This window comes from Eleutherodactylus coqui, chromosome 9 (assembly GCF_035609145.1).
Source record: "Eleutherodactylus coqui strain aEleCoq1 chromosome 9, aEleCoq1.hap1, whole genome shotgun sequence".
NCBI lineage: Eukaryota > Metazoa > Chordata > Amphibia > Anura > Eleutherodactylidae > Eleutherodactylus > Eleutherodactylus coqui.
In genome coordinates this window covers 126306938-126333700 of record NC_089845.1, presented here as the reverse complement: position 1 = coordinate 126333700, position 26763 = coordinate 126306938, and the positions used below count along the sequence as shown (strand labels likewise).

The 26763-nt window shown below is 42.2% G+C and overlaps 1 protein-coding gene across 1 annotated transcript; it reads right to left on the bottom strand.

Moving 5' to 3' along the window:
- Window positions 1-1235: 1235 nt before the first annotated feature.
- FBXO32 (F-box protein 32) lies at window positions 1236-23195 on the bottom strand. Its single transcript, XM_066578476.1, has 9 exons — window positions 22988-23195; window positions 17281-17402; window positions 17032-17081; window positions 15706-15798; window positions 9941-10034; window positions 8590-8774; window positions 7319-7501; window positions 6502-6645; window positions 1236-4894 (listed from the first exon to the last, which is right to left on the bottom strand). The coding sequence occupies exons 1-9, from the start codon at window positions 23098-23100 to the stop codon at window positions 4805-4807; spliced, it is 1074 nt and encodes a 357-aa protein (XP_066434573.1). The 5' UTR covers window positions 23101-23195; the 3' UTR covers window positions 1236-4804.
- Between the last annotated feature and the right edge of the window lie 3568 nt (window positions 23196-26763).

Here is a 26763-nt window from a genome sequence, read left to right as displayed (position 1 = left end):
TAATACATGGCAATCATACGTCCATGTGAGTCCGGCCTTTTTCTTGTTCCGAAGTTGGATTTTTCCCGGGTAAATACACTGAATGGGCACTTTATTAATGAGCCCCATCGAGAAGCGTGTTGGAACTCTTTTGGCCTTCAGAACCGCAACAGTTTGTCATGGAGTAGATTTCTGCAGTTTATTTTCACTGCAGGTAGGAAGCTTCCTGTAGTTGCCATAAATAAAATGGAGGTACTAACGTTCACTGAACTGCTGATCAATTCATGCTGCTAGTGCCAAATTCTGACCCATCAGCACGGTGCAACAGAAATCTGCATTCATCTGACCAGGAGATGTTTTTCCGCTGCGCGGTGATACAATTTCTGTGCTCTTCTGCCCCCTGGAGTCTCATCTCTGCTTCTCTTAGGCCGGGCTCACACAAGCGTAAGATTACTGCGTATTCAGTGCTATATCCGCGCGTATGATACGCAGTAATTTGTAGGCAAATACATTGCCTTTTGCTGCTTCGCTCACATGCATTGTGTAATTCGGGAGCGCCAAAAGGAACGAAGTATGTTCCACTTTGCCGTATATTACGTGCGCTAGAGCCCATTGTTCTCTATGGGTGCATAATCAGCGCTGCCCATACGCAATATGGGCGGTGTATATACTCGCCCTCGTGAAGCCACAGCGTGGGAAATTTAAACAAAAAACCCCACAGGAATGACTGTGCAGATAGCCATATGAGGCGATACGCCGGCTCCATGGCGGTAAACCTACGTGACTCACACACAGTTTTCCGTATACAGCCATGTTAGCCCAGCTTTAGGCTCAGTTCACATCTGCATTTGGGCTTCAGTCATAATTCCATTTCTCTGCTCCGTTTTTTAAAGTAGAAAAACGGAATTAAAACAGAAATAAATGGATGTTTTTTCCCCTATTGATTTCAATGGGGTTTTTAAAAGACGAAAAACAAACTGAAAGCTTTCGCTTGCGTCCGTTCTGTTAGGTTTCCATTTTTGAAATAGCACTGCATGTTGCACTAATGCAGCTCAGCCCTATTCCAGTCCTGGTCCGCTCTTGGATGGGTTTGGTATTGTAGCTCGTATCCAAACAAGTGAATTGGACTGAGCTGCAATATCAGTCACTTCCCATGGACAAGAGTGGCGCTACTTCTGGGAAAATGAAGGCCTTTTTGGCTCTTCCCATACCTCCCCCTTCAAGGTTAAGGAAACCATCACAGCAAATGACAGGAATGCTTGTAAACATGTCATGTTTTATTGCAGTGTATGAGTTCATACAGTAAAAATTTCACAGGTCAAGGCGGGTGAACAGCTTTATGGTCCATGTCATTATCATACACTCACGACAGTAAACCATCAGTCCCATAGAACAGAGTATCACACAGAGGATACCAAGTATAATGAAGCCGTAGCTCTTGGCTGCTTGAAAACAAAAAGGAAATATAGCAAGGATCCCATGAATATATACAAAAACTGATAAAACCGGGAGCAAAACATTTTCAAAAGGTGCAAATAACTACTCAATGAGGAAGCTTTCAGGCTAGATGGAGGGCACCGTTGGCAAGTAAAGAAGGGGCAAGCCCATGGCAAAAAAATCCTTTGAAGCGATCGACTTTAAGAAGCTCAACCAAGATGGCATCCCTTGTTTGCATACCCTATTAGGGCATATGAATGTCATAGAGAGTGGGGTCATCCCAGCGAGAGACCATTATATGACCCAGAACTGCTCAGTAAGATCGGCTCCCATTTTTTTGCCGTCCTGTAATACATTGCTGCATCGGAAATACTTGTATGACCACAGCTGCCCTCAGCAAACCAGCTGATTGTGCCAAGAACGGGACATGGGGTAATCCCCGTATACAGGGAGGAGTGTGTATGTTGCACACACAACCCCTTTAATGTGGGCTCCTTTCTCCCTCAACACTCTTTTCATGACACTCGGGATAATTTACGCCCCCCACTCCCTCTGGTTTGCTAACAATGCAAGAGAGGGGAATCCTGCATAGGTTCTGGTCACCCAGGATGGTACCAACCAGGGCTGGACCTCAATTCTCCAATGGCTCCATGAGAGCCAGTCTTAGGTGTGCATGCCACTGTATGAGCAGGAGAAAAACTTTTCTGATAAATTAAAAAAAAAACAACCACTAAATATTTTATAGACATTTCTGCATTCGGACGAGTCCATTATACATCGTTCGTCATTACGTACCATGAATTACTGTATAGTGCTGCAGCATCCCAAAAGGTAGAAAAGAGTCCATGAGAAACACTCCGTAAAACAAGTCTATAGTTTATATATTACACATTTGTATTTCCAATATTTTCACAGAAGAAAAAAGTTTTTTATGACATGCCAAGTGGAGATATCAGATCTCATCGTGGAATATCTATTTATATATGTACACACAGGTTCTTTGCTCTGTACAATAGATTGCACTTTCCATCATCTGCACATCAGCAGCTGAGGACTTGTTCAGATATGCAGGAGATATTGCCCAATTGTTGGGCAAAGTCAAGAAGACTTCCGAGAAACTACATAAACCCTATCCAAAAAATCAAGTCTTGACCGATTACCCAACAGATCAATCCATCATCATTACAGCTACTAAATGGGACCATCCAGGGCTGAATATGGGGAGGTCTAATAGGACACGTGCCCTTGGAATTCCATCCCCTTGAGTACCTAGAGAACCTCCACCACCCGTTCTCCCACTCGTCGTTTACTAATCCATCTGAGAAGGGGTGGAGAGGTGTCCATGCAGCTATGTGACTCTCAATGAATGTTGGCTATGAGTAGGAACCAGTTGGTTTGAAACATGTTAACATCTTCCTAAGACATACACTTGTATTTTAACATGAGTGAATAAAGTTTTTGTTCTGTGAAGACAAGTGCCATCAGCCCCTTTTCCTTGTTTTTGGGGTTGTTGACTCACCTGTCTCCATAACTCTCATAGACAATTCAAGAAAGCCATAAGCATGTCCATCCACCTCTCATATATAAATGCAATAGGGGTCAAAGGAGCACCGGGTCTCCAAGCTGAATCCAGCCGTAGGGCTAATGATGATGAGGACCATTGATGTGCAACAAGCAGGTTCCCGTTTTTTTGTTCTCCATCATCTATGCTATTCAATAAAAAGCCAATGGGTTGAAAGGCTGCACTTTGTGCCTCATGCCTCAGTTAAGTAATGCTAATATAGTTGTCATCACAGTTTTAGGGGTACGGGAATCTCCTACAGTCATACCTGCCTCGGAAGTCAGCAGCTTCTTAGAGATCATTTCACTTGAAACTTAAGAATTCCCTATGAGACTGTTGACAATCATAATGACTGCTAACTCACCAGAGATCATTCATCATATCATTTTCTATATTCTTTATGATGTAAATTGCAATCTTCATCCCCCTAAATGATTAGGGTGCCCTACACCTAAACGGTTCACCCTAGTATAAAATTACAGAACTCCATCTTTATTGCTTGGCAAGCCCAAGAACAGTCATTTTTGAATGGCCAATGTTACATGTGGTTCAATGAGTTCCCCCGGCATGTACAATCCTAATGTCATATCACATCACATAAGTCATATGCTGGCAAGTGTTGGCCTTTGAGGCAAGCGGAAGAAAGTCACCTAGAGTCCAGCAGGACTGTAACCAAGTCTACAATCAGACTATCAGTGGAGCCTAGAAGAACAACTCAAGTTACGACTATTGAGTCTCACCATGCAATTCTTCCTGTTGGTCTCAGACTAGGTGTCAAAGGGCAAAGGCATAACTTGGAGTTCTGTGGCTTCAGAACAGAAGCTATACCTGTATTCACAACCCAACCACTAGATGATGTTGCACTGTACATAATCTATAGTAATGCGTGGCATCATTGCACTAACATGATATGTTATTATACCTTTGTACCACTGACATATAGGGTGCAACTGCAGACCCCCAGCCGTAGGATCTATGCTAAGCCTATTTGATAGGCCTGGACTATTGCTCCTCATCCATTTTGCTATTCCATCCTGGCTTTGACCCTGCATACATTCGAAAAATATACATAAACCTGTTTCCTATGCTTACAAACAAACAAATATAAAAAAGTAAAAAAGGTGCATTTTTTGTGAACATATATATATACAGTACATATTCTGTGTGCTAAAAAAGTGCTATTTATGGAAATTGAAGCTTCCCCTTTAAATGGGTTAAGACACAGGGGAAAATTTACCACTACTACGCTATATAACAGTCCAAACCATAGGATGTAGTGTGAGAACAACCACACAAAAATACAATGGATGACATCAAATCCAATGTTCTATCCTCCAACGTTTGCTTGATATGTCTTCACAATTCCTCACACTTGTCACTTGTTCACACCTGACTGCTCCGTCCTATGCCTTTCCGAGAGATGGGTGACTTCTGTTAGTTTAAGGGTGAAGAAGAGGTAGAAATACAGGTATAAGTTCTCCAGATTTGGCGCTAGTTAACCCTTTGGATTACAGTAAAATGGACCATCTGGAGTAGATTCTAATTAGCTCTTTATAATGGTTCAGCTATGACATCACTCATCAAGGTCCACATTCATTCACACTACAAATGGAGCTACTTTATATAAGCAGTATGTCCTCAAGTTCAGCTTCTTGGATCCAGATCCACCAGTTTCCTGTTCCTACTTGAGATTTTTTCATCTTTTCTTCAGACACGTACTCGCTTGGTGAACGTCGCCATTTCCACAGGCAGCGATCAATGTCATAGGAGATATTTACAATATATACATCTTGGAAGAGTTCAGTTTGTTAAGTTCAGAAAATAGGTTCAGAATCGGAACAAATTGATGAAATCTTGTGGGGACAGAGAAACCAGGCAGCTCTCGGGGTTGTTGGCTGTGCAGGGATGCTCTGTGCCCTAGGAGGGAAAATAGGAGTTAATGGCTGTAAATAAAGTACTAGTAAAGGCCCTTTTACGCGCAACAATTATTGCTTAAAATTCGTCCAAACGGCCGAAAATGAGTGATGTTGTTACATGTAAACGCGGGTGTCGAGTAGTTTTCGTTTGATCGATGGATATCAGTTCACTTAAAATCCATTGTTCACACCTCTGAAAGACTGAGCAAATACATTTCATTTGATTGTATTTGAGTCAGTCTTTCAATAGACTGCAGGATGTTCTCCCAGCGGCATGTTTACACTAGCCACGTGGAGTAATGCAATGTCCCGGGAGCTGTTTGCAGAGCTGGGCGTGTGTTTAAACACAGGCTGGGCTCTGCAAACAACTCCTGCAGGTCCTTTTACATGCAAATGAGATGGTAATCTGTTGATGGCCATTAACACTTTATGCAAATAGATCACTAAATATTTCATTCGTTTGAAAGATTATCTTTGCATGTGAAAGGGCCTTAACATGATGGTTGAGTCTGGTTTGTCAGTAAATGGTAATACCAAGCATGGCCAGCAGGGGTCAGTCTTGATAGCTTTATGCATTGATAGTATTAAAGACACATTGAATAGTTAGTTTGTTCTGCAGGCATCATGTTGGAGGAGCTGAGCAGATAATATGTAGTTTTGTGGGAAAAGATTCAGTATAACTTGTATTTCAATCATTTAAGGCTTTGCTCATTCTGGACTTAGGAGTCCAGTGGGTGGTCCTATCAGTGATTGACATCTATCTGTGTATGACTAATCATACATACATACAAGTTATACTGAATCAATGGGATTTTCTTGCGTTTTTTGCCCACGTCAAAAATCCAATGAATATATTAACAAAAAGAAGCAAAAAAGGTCCAAATAGGCAGTAAACGCACACAGTTTCTGACCATGAAAATGCTGCATACGCCCATGTGAATGTTCCCTAAAGTTGCAATGACTGTATGCAGGATATCCATGGAGGAAGAATACATACATAGAAATACTGCCTGTACATATGATGAATACCAGTGTGATGCACGTAACAGACATGCTTCACAAAATGCAATGCACTGTAAATCACGGCACTGATTGGTAATGTTTATGAGGGCACTCCGACTCACACTGTTATGGGGCACTCTAGCTAGCACTCTCATGCCATACTCAGGTTGTGTCATTTAGGCACCCTAGTTCAGTTATCGGAACATTTGCTGGCCCTGTTAGAGGGGCACCCTGGTTCTGTTGGGTGGGTAATCTACTCTTGTTGTTGGCACTCTGACTCTGTTATGTGGGCACTGTGGCTGGCTTAATTTTGTTACGGGAACATTTTGGTTCTGTTATGTGGTTTTGTTAAATGACCACTTTGCCTATTGCTTTTGTAGGGCACTCAGATTCTAATATGGGGACATTTTGGTTCTAGTATGTGGGCACTCTGGCACTCATTATACTATGTATCCCACATCAAAAATCTAAATTCTCATGGGAAGCATTTCTTAAGTGATGGCAGCTATCCTGATAGGACTACTGAAATGTGCCAGGTATCATTAGAAGTTACGTGAAGGGTCCAGCTGACTTTCTACATCAACGTCCATCGCCCCCGACTCTTACCTTCCAAGACAAGATGTGACAATGACGGCAGAACTGTAATGTGTCGCCATACTGTTCTCTTTTGGGGTAACACCGGACCAATTTGAAGTACATTTTCTTCCAATCAAGGTGCCCCTTGTCTGACATGATAAGCCTCTTACGGATCTACGGATAAGAGTACGAAATGGATCAGATGGAGAAATGTCAATTTACATCCTTATTACATTCTATGTATTTATAGATAATTAAGGGTGAAGGTTCTCGTTGGATTCCTGATGGCCAAATACACATACTGTATACCAGATTATATGGCAGACTATAGATTCAATTAGGTATGTATGCAAAATAAGAGGTTGCTGTGCCAGGGAGAGCTAAGGTAGGGAGGAAGGAGGAGAACGAATATGGAGGATGGGAAATAATTACTACTACTTTAGTAAGACAGAAGTTGGGATCTGGTCCATATAAAGCCTCAGGAGCATAGGCAAGTTTTCATTGTTGGCCGGAGATAAGATTTAATAATAGGAAGAATAGAAGGATGAGTAATACTAGAACACCATGAACCGTCAGCTACGTAAATGCTGCAATAGTTTGGGGTAGTTTTGGCAACTCAGCTGGAGATTATTACTGTAGTCATCTCTCATTGGGCTTAATCAAAGCAACGAACAGAGGTAAATTTCTACTGAGCCGCTCTGTAAACCCATCGTAGGGTAATGAAGTACTAATGAGTACCCGGTGTCCGAAGAAAGGCCTCATATGTGAGGATACAGCAGCTATTGTAGCGCGTGAAGGAACCCTGCGAGAGGTAGAGAATGTGTTTTGTGCCTTCGGATAGAGTTACCTGCCGCTCCGTAAAGTGATACTGACAGAGCTTTTTCCACAACAGACGGTCTTCGCTGAGAACCTGCAAATCTGAAGACACTTGGCCCAAGCACACGATATCCCTGCCATCTGTTAACCTCTGCATGATGTTCAGTTGCAGACACAAGGGCAGATCTGTTAAGGTCATTCCTTTACCCGTAGGCTAAAGATAGAAGAGACAATGTGTTAAGCTGCAAGGAATGTGAAGGGATGAGCACCATGACACTGCACTTCAAAGTGAAATTCTGTATCTATTAGTATCTCACAGATTAGATCTACCTTTAAAAAAAAGAGTAACTTTGCAAATACTTTATTATATGGTTTTTGTACTGATTTTGAGTTACGTTAGGCATTTTTTTCCATTCGTAATCATTGCTACTTTCGAAATTCTGCTGGTTGCCTCACATACTGCAGTACTGGCTGTAGCCAGCAGATGACGACATTGTATAATGGCAGAAAGAGAAAGCTCCCTAGAAAAACCCTGAATCCAAAATTGGATTGCAAAGGGTTAACTGCTCTCATTGTTCAATATGTGACTTAGGAGCTCTAACTGTGTAACTGTCATTTGTGCTTCCATAATGCACTGCTCTCTCCTAACAGGAAACCAGCAGAATTTAGAGAAGTTTTCCAGCAACTTGGACAGTATAAAATACTTATTTATTTCAGCAAGAACATGGATTAAAAAAAAAAAAGTATAGATATTTAAATGCCTACATGTTTCGAGCAGGATCTTTTAGTCTTATCCTAAGAGATCCTCCTTGAAACATGTAGGTGTTTAAATGTGTAGGTTTGTTTTTTTTGTTGTTGTTTTCTTACTGAAATGGTGAAATAAAGAAGTCCTTTATACTGTCCAAGTTGCTGTAAAACTTTCATTTCCTTCTATGCTGATCAGCTATGGCACTCTGCATTTCCTTCTATGCTTATCAGCTATGGCACTCTGCTTCCGTGCACTTAGTGGGGTGAAACAGCAAGGCTAGCTGAGCTGATAACTCCTACTTCTCCAGTTCATTGACAACAGAAGCAGTTTTTGCTCTGTAGCTGAACAGAAAGGAAAATATCAATGCAAAATAAAGTCTATCTATAATTTTTATCTAGCATCTCTCTTGTATATATCCATTGCATATCTATCCATCTCATATCTCCCCCTCTTATCTAGCTATCTCACATCTATCTCCTATCTATAAAGCGATCTATGCAGTATTAATTATTGTATTATGGGCTTATTGTGTTTTTTTTGTTCTCCATCTTTACCCTGGTGATCTGAATGTTGTTGAGTTGCTGCTGCCAATACAGGATGGTTTCCATTCGGTGAACCCAGAAGTTAATGTTCCCCACCAGGACAGACTTGCCCACTCCTTGCACCAGGTTGCACAGTGAGGTGTAAAAGGTTTGCAGCAATTCCTTGATTAGACGGATGTTCTGCTGATCCTCCAGAACTGTCATGAAAAAAGCAAAAAAGATTCATTATTCAAGAAAATCAAACGTTTTCCTTCACTATGAGATTTTCCTTGACCCAGACTAAGGTCTATACAAATCAGTGGTGGGTGTCCATTAGTTAGCTAGAAGAGTTTTGTTGTAGGTCTGCTGTGCCCGTTGTAGACAGACTGGTGCAGTGTATGAAAGTAGGAAAATTAGTGCTGCACTCAGCTACCCATTGTCATAGACACTGAATGGAACATCAGCCTGCATGTCTGACTGCCGCTCTATTCAAACTCATCCTCATGGTACTTATGCAATGAAGAGGAATGGGAGGCTTCGGACCCCCATTCTAGTGTTCAGTGGGGGTCCCCGTGATTAGATATTTATCTCCTTATCCTGTGGATAAGTGATAAATGTCCATTGTGGGACAGCCCACTTCATTGAGAACTGTGTAATACTTTAATTCCCCTGTAGAGGCACTGCAGGGAAACTAAACACATGAGGATCACTGGTGGTACTAGCATTGGGAGAACCAAGATGTCCTTACCTTGTCTTTGGAAAGACCAGACAACTTCCTTAACTGGTTCCAAGCCCCATTCTAGCATAGTAGCCTTTTACCACTGTATCCCAGAGTACTCTTTCATGATTCTTTTATTGCCACTTTTACTTCTATTTAATCCATCTTTGACTGTCCCATTGAAGCAAAATGGGGTTATTCTCCCACCCCTACACCATAAACTCTATTACCATTTACTATTAAGGGTCTTAAAGGGTATACTGGCTACAAACATTTATTACCACTCTACTGGATGTTAGATTGTTGGAGGTCTGACTACCAGTCCCCCACGCAGGAGTGTACATGTCATAGAGGCAGACCATATGGCTGCTATGGGTCCCATGTAAAGAGGGAGTTCAGAGATGTTTGGTCCCACCCCAGTTTCTACTGGGTGGCCAGAACCAGTGCTGGACTCGCCTCTCCAGAGGAAGTTGTTTTCTCAAAATAAGGGGATTGGGAATTCTGTTAAGGGTTTCTTTGATGCACTTTAATAAGGGGCCCACTTTGCTATGGGACCCTCTCTTTTCCATGCCCCACCGGTCACTAGAACAGGTCCGAGTCCTTTATAAATATTCATACTTATTCAGTCTCATCAGTGGCCTAGCCTTGCATTTGCTGTACCCGTACCTTTCTGCACAACCTTCTCCAGTATGTTCATGTAATTCTTCTGGGCGATACCGCTCAGGGACGTCAGCTGGGACTTGGCAATCAGTTCTAGGAGCTAGGCAAAAAGAGAAAACCTTAAAAATACCACAAAATTAGGAGATCGTATACAGATTACCTGGTAATGATCATAATCGATTGCAATTGTAAAGCAGGATGACAACCAGTATGACCACCATCACACTCCAACAAGGGTTGTCACTCAGCTCTCCATTACTCTTGAAAGGCAGAGCAGCCTACATTTTCAGTGATATCGTCTTCATGTTGCAATAGAGCTAGGCAGATGTACCAAATCAGGCCAAACTATTAGATGACCCCTGTAGAAGCTGGTGGCCATAATAGTTGTCACTCTGCAGATATAAGAAATAGCAGAAAATGTATAATAACTGATGATTTTTTTTTACTATGGAGAGCAATGCCTTTTGAAAGCGGTATTTCCATCACCAGAAAATGCCAAATTGCCCGATAGGAGCAGGTCCTACTTCTCAGACCCTCAACTATCAAGAGTGTTGGAAATCAATGCTTAGCTCTCTCCACTAAAGTCTATGGAAGTTACCGAGAGAGACGAAAGTTGAGGCTCGTATGGGTACATATGTCATGATGGTTTAAGATGGGAATACCCCTTTAAGGCATGTAGGAAGTTGCCTCGGAGGTCGAGGAAACATCTGCCTATGACCGAACGCTCTGTATAATAGTTATATAGACCTTTGGGTGAGTATCACCGTGGGCCCTCTGACTACCTTTGCCTCACCTTTCCTCTTCATTTTAACGCCCTCGAAGCCCGGTGAGCCCAGCCCTAGTTTAAGGGGTGCAGCATATGTCCCTAGTGACAGAAATTGGGGGTGACGGTTCCAGCATGTCGGAAGATACTGACCGATTTCTTCTCATTGATGTAACCCAGCGCATTGCAATAAGGCACAACACTGACAGATGGCATCAGGGCTGGAGTACAGAGGAGATGACATGTCACAGCTTATTTACTGCTGACAGTTCCTGAGATAGCGGAGCAGAGTGGGCAGCTGGCACGGCCCATGTCATATGGGAAATAGTTACTTTACAAGATGCTGAACTCCTGGTTACACCTGGCAGCCCCATCATCAAGTGCCATCCGCCTGCAGCTGTCACTCTGCAGTCACCGGCATGTGACTTGTCACCGGCATCATGACTCGGCGCCGGATCAGGTTCCTTTTCCATTGCACAAGCCAATACAAATCTTCCCAACAGGGGATTCAGATGCCCGTCACCCCAGCTGCCCACAAGCACGAGGATGGGGGCAGATTGTCAAGAAATTCTTTGTTGATGCATTTTCTTGTCTCCGGGTATCAGTCACACGTGACTAAGCGTTTTGGGGGAAGGAAATATGCTTTTTTGCGCACACATCGGCGTATTTTATCGTACTTTTTGCGCCCGCAAGGCATGTGCCTTTTGTATGCACCAATTAAATGGCTAATTAGTTTAATCTACACAAATTGTGCGTGCACATATACACCTTCGTGATGCGATTCTAAGGCTATGTTCACATATGGGTCAGTCGCAGAAAGAACAGATTGTCAGTGGCCGATTGTGTTGTAAGTTGTCCAGAAAAAAAAAGAAAAATGCAGGTTGGCAACCCTGCGTAGGGTGACCGGCCCTCTGGGGGTGCTTATAGCAGCCATATTAGTTATTCCCCGGCATTCCCAAAAATAACTATGAAATGCCCAAAAATAAATTTTATCAACTTTGCTCAAGGAATCATTCCACTGTCACAGCTTATTAGGACCTGTGCGTTCCTCTGACGTGTCTGTTCTACTTTTCTTGTCATTTTTGCACTGTGCTGTGCCTCTCTTATTATTCCTGGAAGTATATGACAACTTAGAATTACCATTTGCCTTGTCAATGGGTTATGTCCATACACAGTCTGCTTAGTCAGTGCAGGCAGTCAAGCTGATACACCTAAGTGCAAGCTGAGTTGGCAATTTCTTCATCTATTTCCAGGAGGAATAACGGAGGGATGACACAAAGCAAAGTTCTCAAAAAAAAAGTGCTTGAAAGTTGTTATTTCATTTGGACTGCAAGTATTTACTAAAGCAGACATATCAGGAGATCGGACGGGTCCTCTTTAATGAAGCACTGGATAGCACTGTGGTAATTTTATGATTGTACCATATTCCAGAATATGATGAAATATTGATGGATTCGCTTTGGCTTTTGTATTAATGATGTGGATGGTGTAAAGGTTCACGGATCACGTTGTATTGATCTCGGCTTCATCAGCCAACGCAGCAAGAACTTTTTTTCGGTAATTTTAACATTTTTGCACACAGATGTTTTCCCAAGTGTCATAGAGTTTAGAGGGGAACCGGCAGAGACTCACATGTATCGGAGTGGTTCATAAACAGCTCAGTCTTAAAGGGGCTGTACAAAATCAGATAACTATGTCTGCTTTTTGCTTATAACAACGCCACAACTACCCACAGGCCGTGTGTGGTATTGCAAGTCAGAGCTGTTGATAAGCCACTGTGCCTATGTAAACAATGAAGATGCCCCTTCGTTATGCTGATTAGCGGTGGTCTCAGAGTTTGAATCCCCATTGATCAAACCTTGACCATCAATGTTAAAGTCCTAGTGAAGCCCTTGGCTGCAGATATGCTATAGAATAAAGCCAATATTAGTTTAGAAACCTTTAGTCTATGAAGTTATGGATAGGACAGCCTTCAATGGGCATTTCTCATATTTTTGCTTATAGAGCAGGCACAGGTTATAGGGGGTCTAAAGATAGGTAGCTACTGACAGTTAAACATTATGAGTGCATGCAGAAGAATCATTTAAGTGAAGTTCCCCTTTAAGTATAAAAAGGGGCGGGGCTGTGACTACCTCATTCATTTGCTGAGATAAAATGGGACTATTTATACTCAAAAATGCTTAATTAGTAGAAAATTGTGTATTTTGTGTGAAGGAGTCTTAGGCCCCCTTGATACGAGCGTATGCGTATTTGTGCGCCCCTGAGTGCTGTGTTTTTGTGGGATTAACGATGTTTTTTTTCTGTGCGCATCAGTGTATTTTAATGTATTTTTTGCGTTAATTTATATGCAGCAAGCAAAGATTGAAATGGTTAATTAGTCTAATGAGATTCAAATGTGTTCTTTTTCCTGTGCAATTGCATAGTATTCAAGTATCTCCCAGCATATTTTGCGCATATTTGGGCAACACAATTGACTTCTATGGGGACTTTGGGTGCACAAAGGTGCAGAATAATAGAACATGCTGAGGTTTTTTTGTGTGACCGAAATGCGCAAGAAAAATATGTGCATGTGAACAAACCCACTGAAATTAATAGGTTTTCTTCTCTACGTATTGTGCATGCAAAGTTTGCGTTCACAAATACGCCCGCGTGATGGGGGGCCCTGATGTAAGATTACTATCTGGCCCTTGGCTTAACTCTTTTAGAACTGTAGGTTATTGTCAGATTTAGAGCTCATCCACACTGGCGTTCGCCTCAGTTATACATTTTTGGTTCTCTATTCCGGCCGAGGAGCACAAAACGGAAATAAAAACGGAATTAACGGTCCTGTTTTGTTCCCCATTGATTTTGATGGATTTTTACTCAAGACGGAAGATACCATAGAAATCAATGCGGAACAAAACAGGACCGTTAACTCCATTTTTAGTTCCGTTTCTCCGCTCCTCAGACGGAATAGAGAAACGGAAATGTATAACTGAGGCGAACGCCAGTGTGGACGAGCCCTTACTTTAGCGTTTACCTTACAAACACAAGCATGAGCTCAGTATAGAAAAGCTTGAGCTCATCCTTACTCCAGGTTATATAAAAAAAAACACCGATGATATCATGTGAAGATGACATCACCAGGAGCGATTCATCACAGGTGATGATATCAGCCACAAGGAGCAACATTAGCCTACTCTACGGCATACCATGAATTCCCTTCTTCAGTTCTTAGTTTTTACAAGGATTTATGTAACTTATTTATCAGGGATTAGCCATGATTTACCAGCTAGGTTCTCCATCTCTTACAACGTGTTCTTGGTCATGTAGGACTATGTCACAAACATTCCATATTATTATATATGCCTACATAGTGGATATGTGCACACCTCTCCATCAATATAAATATTTTACCCTCGATACTGGTATATTATGGTTCAACTCACTGCAAGGCGTAAGGACTCATTTTGAAATCAGCTATAATGCTCTATCTACTGTATGTAAACCTTCGCTTACAATAGCTCAGCACTTCCATAGAGCACAAAGAAGGCAGGGGCTCTTATTTGACAGTCATTTCTTAAAGTGTCCTGGAAATGGAGGGTCTGGGGATATGTTACTTGCACTTGTTCTTCTCTGATGTCTGTCGGGTCACCAGTTTGGACCCTGGTTTTAGGTGTGCAAGATGGCTGCTACAATTTTCTATAAACTAATACAGACTGTACAATGCTTTCTGATTGGCAAGTGATGATCACATGAGCAGCATTGACCAATCAGAGTAGATTTAGTGCATTGGTAGTCTGAAAATTGTGTCAGCCATCTTGGACGGCTGAAAATGGGACTTGAAAGCAGAAAATTAGACGAACGGCAAGTTAATATAACTCCCAGCCCCTCCAATCTTGGGACAGAATTTTGTCCTGAAACTGGAAGGTTGCTTAAAAGTATCGCAGAAGAGACCTGCAGTCAAATGGCAGCCGTTCCTTCATATCACACAACAGGGCCGATTCATATAGACACAAAGCTGTTAGGCTAGTAACTATCATCTCCTAAAACCAAGTTTATTGAAAGTTCCCATACTAGCAAGTAAAACTAAAAACTCCAGGGTCCAAATCCCACTAAGGCAACATCTACATTAAATTTGTATGTCCTCCTCATGCTTGTGTGGGTATTCTTTGGTTTCCTTCCACTCTTCAAAAACATCCTGGTGCCACAGTGTGGGAAATTAGATCGTGATACTTGATAGCATTGAACATTTTTGGAAGAAGACAAGTTTTCATGAAGGTTAGACAAAGAGGGCAGCCAAGGAGACAAAGATAAAGTCATCTACGGCTGGCCAGTCACGGTACGGCTTACATGGTGAGTCTCAGCAATGTGATTTATAAGCCACCCAAGCGCTGCTGCCAAGACATGTGGTATTCTTGTGTTTGAAATGAATACACAAGGCATCTGGTTACGCAATACAATTACACAGATGGTCCTAGGATGGCACCCAGACAACAACGCAAATTACATTTTTATGGGGCCTGCCAAGACCAAAGTAAATATTATTATGGAAAAAGCCTGGCAAAAATAATATTTGCCCCTGTCAGATACTCAAAGCTCATTGGACAATGCAATAGAATAGTCAGCAAATGCCCTCCTTCCCATTTGGTTAACACAGATGACAGGGGTTGAATTTCTGCTACGGGGCAACTTCTCAGAACTTGACATTTTTGAATAGTTACATACCTAATACTTAGTTTTCCCCGCCGGTCCACAGCTGCATAGATAACCCCAGAATGACATATTGGCAGACAGTGGTGAATCTATAGGGTGTGCAGAGGAAGCAGTTGCACCTGAGAGAACCCAAAGACCCCTCTGCCACATACAAAGACACCAGCATTATAAAGGGCACATGGTAGGTGAGGGGTCCCGATACTGATTAATCCCAAGTTACAAGTATAAGATTCCTGGATAAGATTCACTTACTTTAGAAACATTTCACCATGCAATTAACTTAAAAGCTCAAAGAGATATTGCAGATACTTACTCGTACAACATAGTTGAACCTCCGAGAGTCCAAGATGGCAGTGGAGAAGTCCAAGCGGTTGAAAGCCTCACCCAGAGTGCAATATCCATGACGCTGTAGAAACAAGGAACACTTGAGAGTTACAGAGGAACGCTCGTGTTAGGAAATCGTCTGGACTGGCATTATGGATCCAGTTATACATTATTACTGTCATTTAGTTACATGTTGGGTACTGCTTAGGTTAACAAGACAGTGGAAAAATATTTGGATGAATACTTTCAATTTTTATAGATGTGGCTTCAACAGCCGAGTACTTTTAATCAACTGATATCTTCTATGATGTCTGTGGCTTCCACTATTTATTTGTGGCCTCCACTTATCTCCTTTCCCCTGTTTTTAATGAAACTGCTCCTGTCCAATGAAGCCCCGCCATCAAATGTATCAATGAACAGGTCATTGCTGCCTACAAAATCAACACACTCCTCTCCTGCTGATGTCATCATTCCCATCAGCTTATTAGCTGTACATGTTTTATCCCTACCCATTTCATGACCTTTGCCCGGTCCTACACAGCATAACCCTGAATCACATCATTGGACAGGTCACTGCCTTCCACAAAATCAACATACTCCTCTCCCATGATGCCCATTCTTAATGTATGATCCAATAGACTATTAAGTGTTCAGCCCCCTTCCTCCCCAATTTATGAGACTAGAGCAATCAACTTCTCCTCCCTTACTCAATCACATGATTGGATAAGTCACTGCCGTCCATAAAATCAACATACTCTTCTCCTCCTGAGGTCTTAATTCTTACTGTATGATCCAGTATGTTACTGTTTATCCAATTATGATACTAGAGTGATCACCTGTAACCTACCTTGTTGTCCCTTACATAATCCTGTGATTGGATCGATCAGTGCCTCCCACAAAATTAACACACACCTCTCCAGTAAACATTCCCTTGACCATGATCATATTGGCATCAAAGGGTTTTATTCCCACCAACTTCATGAAGCAGTCCTCCCTAAAATTATCACCATGGGGTCACTGCCTGATACAAGATCAGCATACTCCTTCTGCTGCTTTCATCCTTCTCATGATATGATTGGCTATGTGTTGTATCCCTGCCCAAAGCAAAACACTTGCCCTTACGTAGGGTGCACTGTCCTTATTAAAATAGTCACAAGTGATCAAGTCACTGCCTCCTATGAGATCAACACACTCCTCTCCTGCTGCTATCGTCCTTTCCATGATCCGACTGGTTGCAGGTTGCTCTACCCATGCGCAATACACACAGAGAGGAGATAATTAATGAATACAGTGATGGAGGAGGTCACATTCTCACCTCTTTGGTGCTCCCTTTGTGCACATAGATCCACTTCTCTTGGTAGAAATCTGTTTGGGAAAGAAAATCTGAGTCATAAATAGGTGAAAGAGCGACTCATTATTTGTATCTCCCCATAGAAGGGCCATTGTTTATTGTAACAATGTATCAATCCTATATACTGCATTATAAAGGCCTTCTATGCAATCAACCAATGAGAATGCAGGCTGTCATGCGGAGATACAATGTGATGCTGTGACAGGCTCTTACGTTGTGTCTTTGTGTTGTTGTTGAGAAAATCCTTCTTTCTCTTCTTGGCAGCGATATCGTAGTTCAGGTTTGTAATCAGGTTCTCCTTATTGTTGTCCTTATTGTTCTCCATGTGGCAATAACTGGAAAGACAGGAGTTCATCTGTAAGATCTGACCCCATACAAGATCATATGGGGGCTATGAGAAGTATTAGACTTGTACAGTTTTCTTTTAGCCTATGTAGGTTAACAAATATATTCCCATTCACCAACAGCAAGCAGAGATCTTGAAAATTGTAAAGCGTTGAAAGAAAATGTATTAGAAAACTGTGACATTAAACTTTATTTCCATACAATGTGAACATCCCTCCCCAGCCGAGCTCTTGCTATATTTGTATCCCGTCTAGACAATGCTCTATGAGCTAAACATAGCGGTAGCACAAATCCCTAGAGGATAAAATGTATTATTAGGCTGCAGTCTGGACTGGATACAATGGGAGGCAGCCCTCAGTAGTATAGACTGGATACTACTAGTGAATTCTCCGCAGTGATAAGTAATTAGTGTGTACAGGTTTTTAGTTTTGTCTTCTGGGTGTAAACATGAGTTTTCCCATTCACTGACAGCTAGCAGAGATCTTAAAAAAGGTTTTGGAATTGAAATACAATTGGAGAACTTTGCATTACACTGTGATTACATTTCAGTAGAAAATCCCTTTAATTATTCTCATATATGTATAGGTTTCCTCAAACAATCCAAAAACATACAGATAGGTGAATATGGATTGTGAGCCCCAATGTCATAAAGCCCAATATCAAGTGGCGTAAAGTGCTGCGTAATATATGTGTGCTATATCAATAAAGGTAATTATTATATATTAGACAGCCTTAATCAATCTGCCCCATGGTGCTTGTTTTCATAAGCTATAATGTCCCATGTGTCCTGGAGTGATATGGATACCGGGCACAGACATGGTGCCAGGGGAACTCTGGGATTACAATGACTCACGCTGTGGGAATACAGGGAGTAATGATGCATAGCTCCGTATAGACAAGCCTCAACATGCCGGTCTAGCAGAGCTGAGCTGGTGGCAAACAAATTGCCGTTTACTTCCTAAGATTGTATTAACGTCGCTAACTTAAAGTGACAGCGTCACAAATTACTGGCTGCATCTTCGAGCTAAAATGTGCCAGCAATGGTGAGAGATTCAGCGCCGTATTGGGCAGTCTGGTTGCTGAGCCAGTTGTATGAAAGTGGTCCGTCTTCATTTTACCAACGAGAACATTTACCAGCAGTTGCTATGAAAAATACCGCTGACTATGGGCAAGCGAATGGGGGCAACGATGGAGGCTGCAGACGTAGCAGTATTATAAGTCCGGAGTATTATAAATGGCACATGGCGGTGCTGGTACCAGATTTTGCATCGGTGTGCAGAAAGTTCAAGCCACACCTCCTGGCAAGCCGTTGGCAAAACCATCAGCTAAATTGGCACATTCTTAGATGCGGGTATTTTGCATTGCCCGTTTAGATGCACATGTGCACCTCTATATTGTGTGTTTTATAGCTCCTAGACCCCAATGCAAAATCTTTCCCAGGTCCTCACCTACCGTTTGCCATTTATAATAGTGGTGGCTTCCTATCTGGCAGAGGATTCTTTGGCACCAGGGCCCAGGTGGTCCTGCGCCCTCTGCGCCCACTATAGTTATGCCCGGATAACCCTACTGCTGCCAATTGAGGGGGAGAAGAAAAAGGGCAGACATTATTCCGCCTTGTGTAGAATGTAATAAATATGTAATTTTGGTTTAATTAGAAAAAAAGCAATTACTAGGAATAGTTCTTACAATCCTAAAAAGGATCATTTCTTAACAGCGGATTGGGGGCCAACAATTGTGCGCCGGCTTCACGGATGGATTGTTCTGTTATTCCAAATATTGCCAAACAATAGGTTACATAAGAGAAGTAATGAACAGCGATCTGTCAGAGCCAGATGGATTTCTGAAAGGCTTACACATCGCTCATATAATGCAGCTTCTGTAGTGGATAGAGTATGAGCGAGGCAGCGGTGCCAGGCCGACACCTCCAGTTTATAAATGGTTTATCCCTTCAGGGCCAATAGGACTATAAGGCAAATCCACAATACCACAAAGATGGGGGGGGTCGGACTTGTTCCAATATTATGGTACCATGGAAAACATGAACCTAGAAGTGTGATTAAACTAATGGGACTCAACTTTTCCTACAAGCCCTGAGCTATATATATATATACACGTGTGTACTGCTATGAAAAGTTCCATCATACACCGTTATTTTGTAACATTGTGCTACTTGTATTAGAGCACTTATGGCATTTCTGCTATTATTGATGAAACAGGAGGCCCAGGATGAACAGCGCTATAGGTCATTCTCACACTGAGGGGGAGTGGGGGTGCTCAGGTCAATGGAATTCAGGAATATGTAGAATCATAGTTACACTGGTCCCCAGCTCGTGCGGGTGCACAGGGGGGTGATCGCCCGCTTAGGTCCTTTGGGTCATATGATCATCTTACTCTATGTGGCAGTGTCTGGTGAGCTACATGAATCATCCTCCTCCTGGCTCTGTCTCCTCCCCTCTCTCAAACCATTGGCTTCCACACATACAATCAGTTAGTTTGCTGCTGTATTTATATTGTGAGCTTAGTTCTGGTATTGTATCTACGTACTGAGGTTCGTTTGTGATGTATTTATGTTATAAGCTTGATTCTGGTGTTATATTTATATACTGAGGTTGGCTCTGATTCTGTGTTTATGTATTGAGGTAGGTGCTGGTAGGTTTCTGTGTACTGAGGTTGGTTTGTGCTGTATTTTTGTTATGAGCTTGGTTCTGGTATTATATCTATGTACTGAGGTTGGTCCATGCTGAATTTCTGTTATGTGCTTGGTTCTGGTGCCGTATTTATGTGCTGAGCTTGGTTCTGGAATCATAGTTATTCAAGAAGTGTGGGAATGTTGCTATCTTACTGCTTTCTGCACAAACAGACTGCTTGTTAACGCAATATATATATAGTGTTTTTTTTTCTTATGAGTTGTTAAAAAAGTTCACACAAGGTGCCATCTAGCCTAAGGCTGAAAGCTCAGCTTTGTTCCAGTCAGTGTGGCTAAGCGGCAATACCACACTCAGCCTGAGGGGCGCTGTTTCTGTTGTTTTTAAACACATACACCCCTTTTGATGACTCTAACGGCAGCCATAGTGACAGTCACACAGCTCTCCCCATAACATGTCATTGTCACACAGCAGATCACGAGAGGAGCTTGAGGCAAAGCTGACGGTCACAGAGGAGACAGCAGGAACAATTGTGGACACAATGTCTATAAATAACATGTTATGTGACAAGCGGTCATACATGATCTGCCCCACCCCCAACTGATTCCGATACTTACTACACTAATTGCTAAAGGGGGTTTCCAGCATTATTAAAGGTGAATAACTCTATATATAGAAATTCTGCAACTTTCTAATATACTTTGTGCTTCAATTACCTGCCATATTCAATAGCTCTGCTTGCTGTCAGTGACTAGAAACATTCTTGTTGACATCCAAAGTCTTAAAAACCTGTACAGACCCAATTCTTTTCACAGCTGAGGTTTTGTCACAATTATATCCGGTCTAGAGATTCCTCTGTGATCTAAACACCCTGCACTTCAACCCTTTTATCTGCTCTGACACAAAGTAACAAACTATCTAGTCACATACCACGTTCATTAGGGGAACTAAGAGACTCCCTTATGAAGAATTACGGCTCGTTTACACCAGTGTTAGCCGCAGTTGTGCATTGAATTGAATGTGCATTAAAAACGGAAATATTTCCGTTTGATTGCAGCCCGTTTCATCTCCACTTTTCGGTTAGAATAGCGCAGCCGACAGCGCAATTTTTTTTTGTTGAAAAAACGGAAGTGAAGGGAACGCAAATAAATGGAAATATTTCAAACTCTGCTGTTTTATCTGCGTTTCTTGTTAACATATGCCGAAAACGACTAGAGTGACTTCCCTGAACTGAAGAGCTTGCAATCTAAATGTAATTAGACAGTGATAATAAATGTTACTGCATTTTATTTTATTACCATGGATTAGAATTCAACATATTGGGATGTTATTAATGGGGTGTCCCATCCATTCACATTTATGATATAAGGGTCCCATTTCTGGGACCCCCACCTCCCAGGAGTACAAGGTGCAGGGGTTCCTTATGAGCATAGCTCTGCATCATAGTCTATGTGAGGGTGCGTTCACACAAGCGAGCCGCTGTTGGTCCATGTGCTGTGCGATAGACCGCATATCTGCGTGTGAGACTTGCATGTAATAGAGCACGCCATAATATTTCTGCCTCGCAGCGTCGCAAACAATGGGTTGTATTTTCATGCCAGTTTCGTGCGTCTCGCAACTCGCACACATTTTTCGCTTTTATCAATGCACCCTTATAGAAACAGCCGAGGACATGACCTTCTAATCATTGCTCAACAAGCCTGTCGTAAGCTATACGCATCTTACAATAAAACATTTGCGCAATCTCAGAGCCAGCGCTGTTATTATACTTCCACAACCCCGTCCCTGCGCACCGTCACCGCATACAGTGTACACACAGTATACAGAGTGCCAACAGCTGCCAACCATTCTGGGCAATGTCACCCTGCTGGGGATGTGCCAGGAATTTTGTCAATAATTGCTCTATCGCCACCTACATGCAGCTGAGGGTATTGCAGGTCACATGCTTTTCTGAAGGCAAAGAAAAACAACATAGCTGCGTAGAGCTCGGATCGCAGGGAAGAAACCGACCTCTGAAAAGCTCCATCAGCCAAGTCACTGTTTACATGGCCTTATTATAGATCAGCTTCCCGCAGGATGGACGATTCGCTATGGAAATAGCAGCGGCACATCCACTTCTTGCAGAATATGAGCATCCTGAGACTTGTAGTTCTACAGCTACTACAGATCATCCTCTATAGAGGTTCTTCAAGGCTGCTTATACAATGTAGCTGCATTGCACCAAGTTGCAACATTGTAACCTTATCTGTTATGGGAAGTCTCACTCCAACCTGTTACTATGTAGCTACTGCAAAACTACAACTCCCAGCATGCCCTGATCCAAGTCATTATGGTTAATTTGTCCCTTATAGATGGGATCTGATATACATTTATACATTATTAGATAGCACACAAATCCTAGGAACGCTAATGGGAAAGTGATCCCTTATATGATGTATTAGAAGTCTATTAAGGTGGCTTAGGGGAATTTGGCCAAACAGCAATGTCTTAAGACGGGACCGAACAGCACTGAGCAGACCCCACTGACTACAATGGGGTCCGTTCGCTTTCTGCTTAGCTGCCCGGCTTTTACCCAAAAGATAAAGCGCTGCATGCAGCACTTTTTCTTCCGATATTATGTGCCGGATCCGCGACAAGTTGGTGCCTATATACGGAGAATAAAAAAGAACTATCTATGGCTGAATAACATATATATAGATGTAGCAGTGCTGAGTTTGCGAGCCGAGATGCAACAGAGCTGTGTGTGTTATCTGTTGTCTTAAAGCTATTATCAGATGTGACGCAGAAGTAATGCAGCTCTAAAGAGCCGAAGAACAAATCCAGCACTGCTACATCTGTAGACAAAATGATGCCCGTATAGATATTTCATCCCTTATAGATGGGATCAGGAAGCTTCTTCTATATAGGAAGGATGATATTTTTGTCATTACCTGTTGATGTCACTGACAAAGTTACTATGTTCCTCCAGGAACCTTTTCCATCCGTCTTCAGTCTTCACCCAGTTTTGGCCGGGGGACCTCCAGTCCTGTCCTAGGAATGGCATGGTCCTGTGTGAGCTATTGTCCTGGGTATCAGCTGTTTTGTGCGCCTCTGTCTGCTCTTGCAGTGTTCTCTCTCTGCTGTTCCCAGCTTCTTCTATGCTATATATAGGCCAGGCTTTGTTGCCGGAAGTGCCAGGCCCGGCCTCCAAATCTGACATGTGGCTTTGTTTATACCTCAGCTTTGTTATTGCAAAATTGGAAACTCAATTCCAGGCTGTATCCTGAGAGCAACAGCTGCAGCCTTGTCACATTGTAGCTGTCATCCTACACTCACCCCCCCCTCCATCCGCCATCGTCAGGTGAAGCTCCGCCACTCCTTTATATTCTCCTAATTGCAAGGTTTACATGGAACTGAAACATTAACCCTTGTGCAGTTGACTCGCCTTGTAAACAGGAATATAATTACAGTGTCACATGTGTCACCGATCGGATTGCGGCGAGGAGGGTTGTTTGTAGGACGTATTCTTACTGTGTTGCAACAAGGAGGTTATTATAGGCTGATAAAGAACAGATCTTATCAATAAGGTGTTATAGAAAGAAATCTTAATCACTGTATAGATTAAAAGTTCTACAACTTTCTTGCTGTCAGTGAATGAGAACACTTGTCTACGGTCAGAAGCGGTAAGCCTCTACATAGCTGGTTCTGTTCTCGGCTGAGAAATGAATACAATTGTACCCAGCCTAGACAATGCTCTGTGAGCTCAACCTCTCATAGTTGCTACAATGTAGCAGTCTAGAGATAAAGTTATTTAGCTCACAGAGCTTTGTGTGAAACCAAGATTCAACCTGAGGGCTTCTTCACATGGAATGTGATATAATCCTGTTATGCGGCCGTTATAATCATGGCATCTATCTTCCCTCGCTTTTTTTCAAACTCCTATGGCATGGAGTTAGAAAAACCACATTTCACTCGTTCAGGCGCAACTATGCTCCGTAGCGGGTAGCGTAGTTGTGCCTACGGTCATCGGAAACCGTACTATGGGGTAGAAAGGACAAGCGCATGCGCAAATACGCTTGCTGCTATGGAGCGTATGAGCGCATGAACCAGTCAAAATTATATATGTTTTTTACCGTTCAAATTTTGCACTATTGCGCACAGGTTAAAAAAACAGGAAAATAGCTCCTGCCCTATCTTTTCTCGCATGTAAAAAAAAAGTCCTTTTCTCGCGCGAGAATACTAATAGTGAAAACAAAACCATTGAAGTGAATGGTTTCATTTCATCTAATTTGAGGGCGTGATTTTCACACCCTCAAAACAGGACAAATTCACGGTCGTCTGTTTAATCTTAATATTGTTTGTCACTGTGCAATAATGGTGTTCTATTACTTTAAGGGCTTCTTCACACCGGCATATTTGCGCTTGTTTTTGCACGTGGAAATTATTTGCACTCTAAACATGGAGAATAGAACCCATTGATTTCAATAGGTTCGTTCTCAGTAGCGTGTTTTCGGTGTTTAGGACCTGCTCTATTTTCCAGCATTTTCCAGCAAAGGTCCCATAGAATTCTATGGGAGTTGCACAAAAATGCAAAGAGAAGCGTGAAACACATAGAATCATAGAATGGTAGAGTTGGAAGGGACCTCCAGGGTCATCGGGTCCAACCCCCTGCTCAGTGCAGGATTCACTAAATCATCCCAGACAGATGTTTTGTCCAGCCTTTGTTTGAACACTTCCATTGAAGGAGAAATCACCACCTCCTGTGGTAACCTGTTCCACTCATTGATCACCCTTACTGTCAAAGTTTTTTCTAATATCTAATTTGTGTCTCCTCCCTCCCAGTTTCATCCCATTGCTTCTGGTCTTTCCTTGTGCAAATGAGAATAGGGCTGATCCCTCTGCACTGTGACAGCCCTTCAGATATTTGTAGACGGCTATTAAGTCTCCTCTCAGCCTTCTTTTTTGCAAGGTAAACATTCCCAGATCCTTTAACTGTTCCCCATAGGACATGATTTGCAGACTGCTCACCATCTTGGTAACTCTTCTCTGAACTTGCACCAGTTTGTCGATGTATTTTTTAAAGTGGGGTGCCCAGAACTGGACACAGTATTCCAGATGAGGTCTGACTAAGGAAGAGTAGAGGGGGATAATGACCTCACGTGATCTAGACTCTATGCTTCTCTTAATACATCCCAGAATTGTGTTTGACTTTTTGGCTGCTGCATCACATTGTTGACTCAACACTGCTCAGTATGCAGGGAAAAGAACACATCTGAACCTCATTAGGCTAATTAGCCTTTTATTCTACAGAAACTATGTCTTGCGTGCTTGTGAATTAACCCTGCGTGCGCATAAAGTACAGTACTATGAGCAGACTTGTGCACAAATCTACCTCTTCAAGCCTCGTTTATGCGCAAATAGTGCACTGTGGCAGGTGTTTTTCCGCATAGGCTCATGTGAAGCCCCCCTAAGGTATTATTCAGATGACCGCATTTACGCAGGCATTTCGGCGTGTAAAAAAATCACACATAAAACGCGATCTTGTGAAGCATTGAATTTCAATGGGTTCATTCAGGCGAACAGTTTTTTGCAACATAAGATAATCATGCGAGAAAAAATAGGACACACAACAACTTTCAGTCGTCTTTATTATATGGCGCATGAAAAGAAAGGTCCTGCCCTATCTTTTGCTGTAATACGCAGCAAGCTTCCATAGACTTCTATGGCAGCAGAAAAAAGGGAGGGGGAGGGAGATACCCTGCGTACAACGCAGGGAAAAGACTACAGCTTGCTCTAATTAAGCATTATTACCGTGTTTCCCCGAAAATAAGACAGTGTCTTATATTAATTTTTTTGTTTAAAAAGGTTTACTTTTTTACATGTATAGCTGTCTGGACACTATTTAAATTGACTTTTTTAATTAACTGTTAGCAGGGCTTAATTTTGGAGTAGGGCTTATATTTCAAGCATCCTCAAAAAGCCTGAAAAATCATTTTGCATCCTCAAAAATTCTGGAAAATCATGCTATGTCTTATTTTCAGGGTATGTCTTATTTTCAGGGAAACAGGGTAGTAGAGATGAGCGAGTACGCTCGGATAAGATCTCTCTCACTCTCCCCCCCTGCTACCCACCCTACCGCCGCCCCCGAGCACGCTCGGACGAGAATGCAGTTACTCGAGAAGAGCGATGCTCGCTCAAGTAACTGCCTTATCCGAGCGTGCTAGCTTATCTCTCATTATTAGTCATTCTGAGCATTTTATAGCGATTGTTGGTTTTCCATTGTTTCTGCGTGTTTTCTACATACATGCAGCATGAAGTGTGAATGGCTTGAAATACGCAAATAAAAATCAGGACTCGATCGGGTCAAAAATGCATTTATTCGATTTTACGGTTCATATGTGCGAATGTAAAAACACATATGCTCGTGTGAAGGAGGCCAAAGCAATATTCTGTTAATTGAGCATTTAAAAAACAAAGAAGTGTACTACCACAGGACATCGTGTCTGAAGAACTATTTGGGAGCTTTCAGACAGGATGGAATATTCCGTAACAGCGATCTCATGTTTATGATTTAGCAAAGGTGGTGGAAAGCAACCAATCAGATTACTGCTCACACTTTTCATATGCCTTTTTTACAATGAAAGAAGCAATTTGATTGGTTGCTGGGGCCAACCTCTCTACATTACAAACAAGCAAGTCAAGTTCTACAACTATAGGCCCTGATATG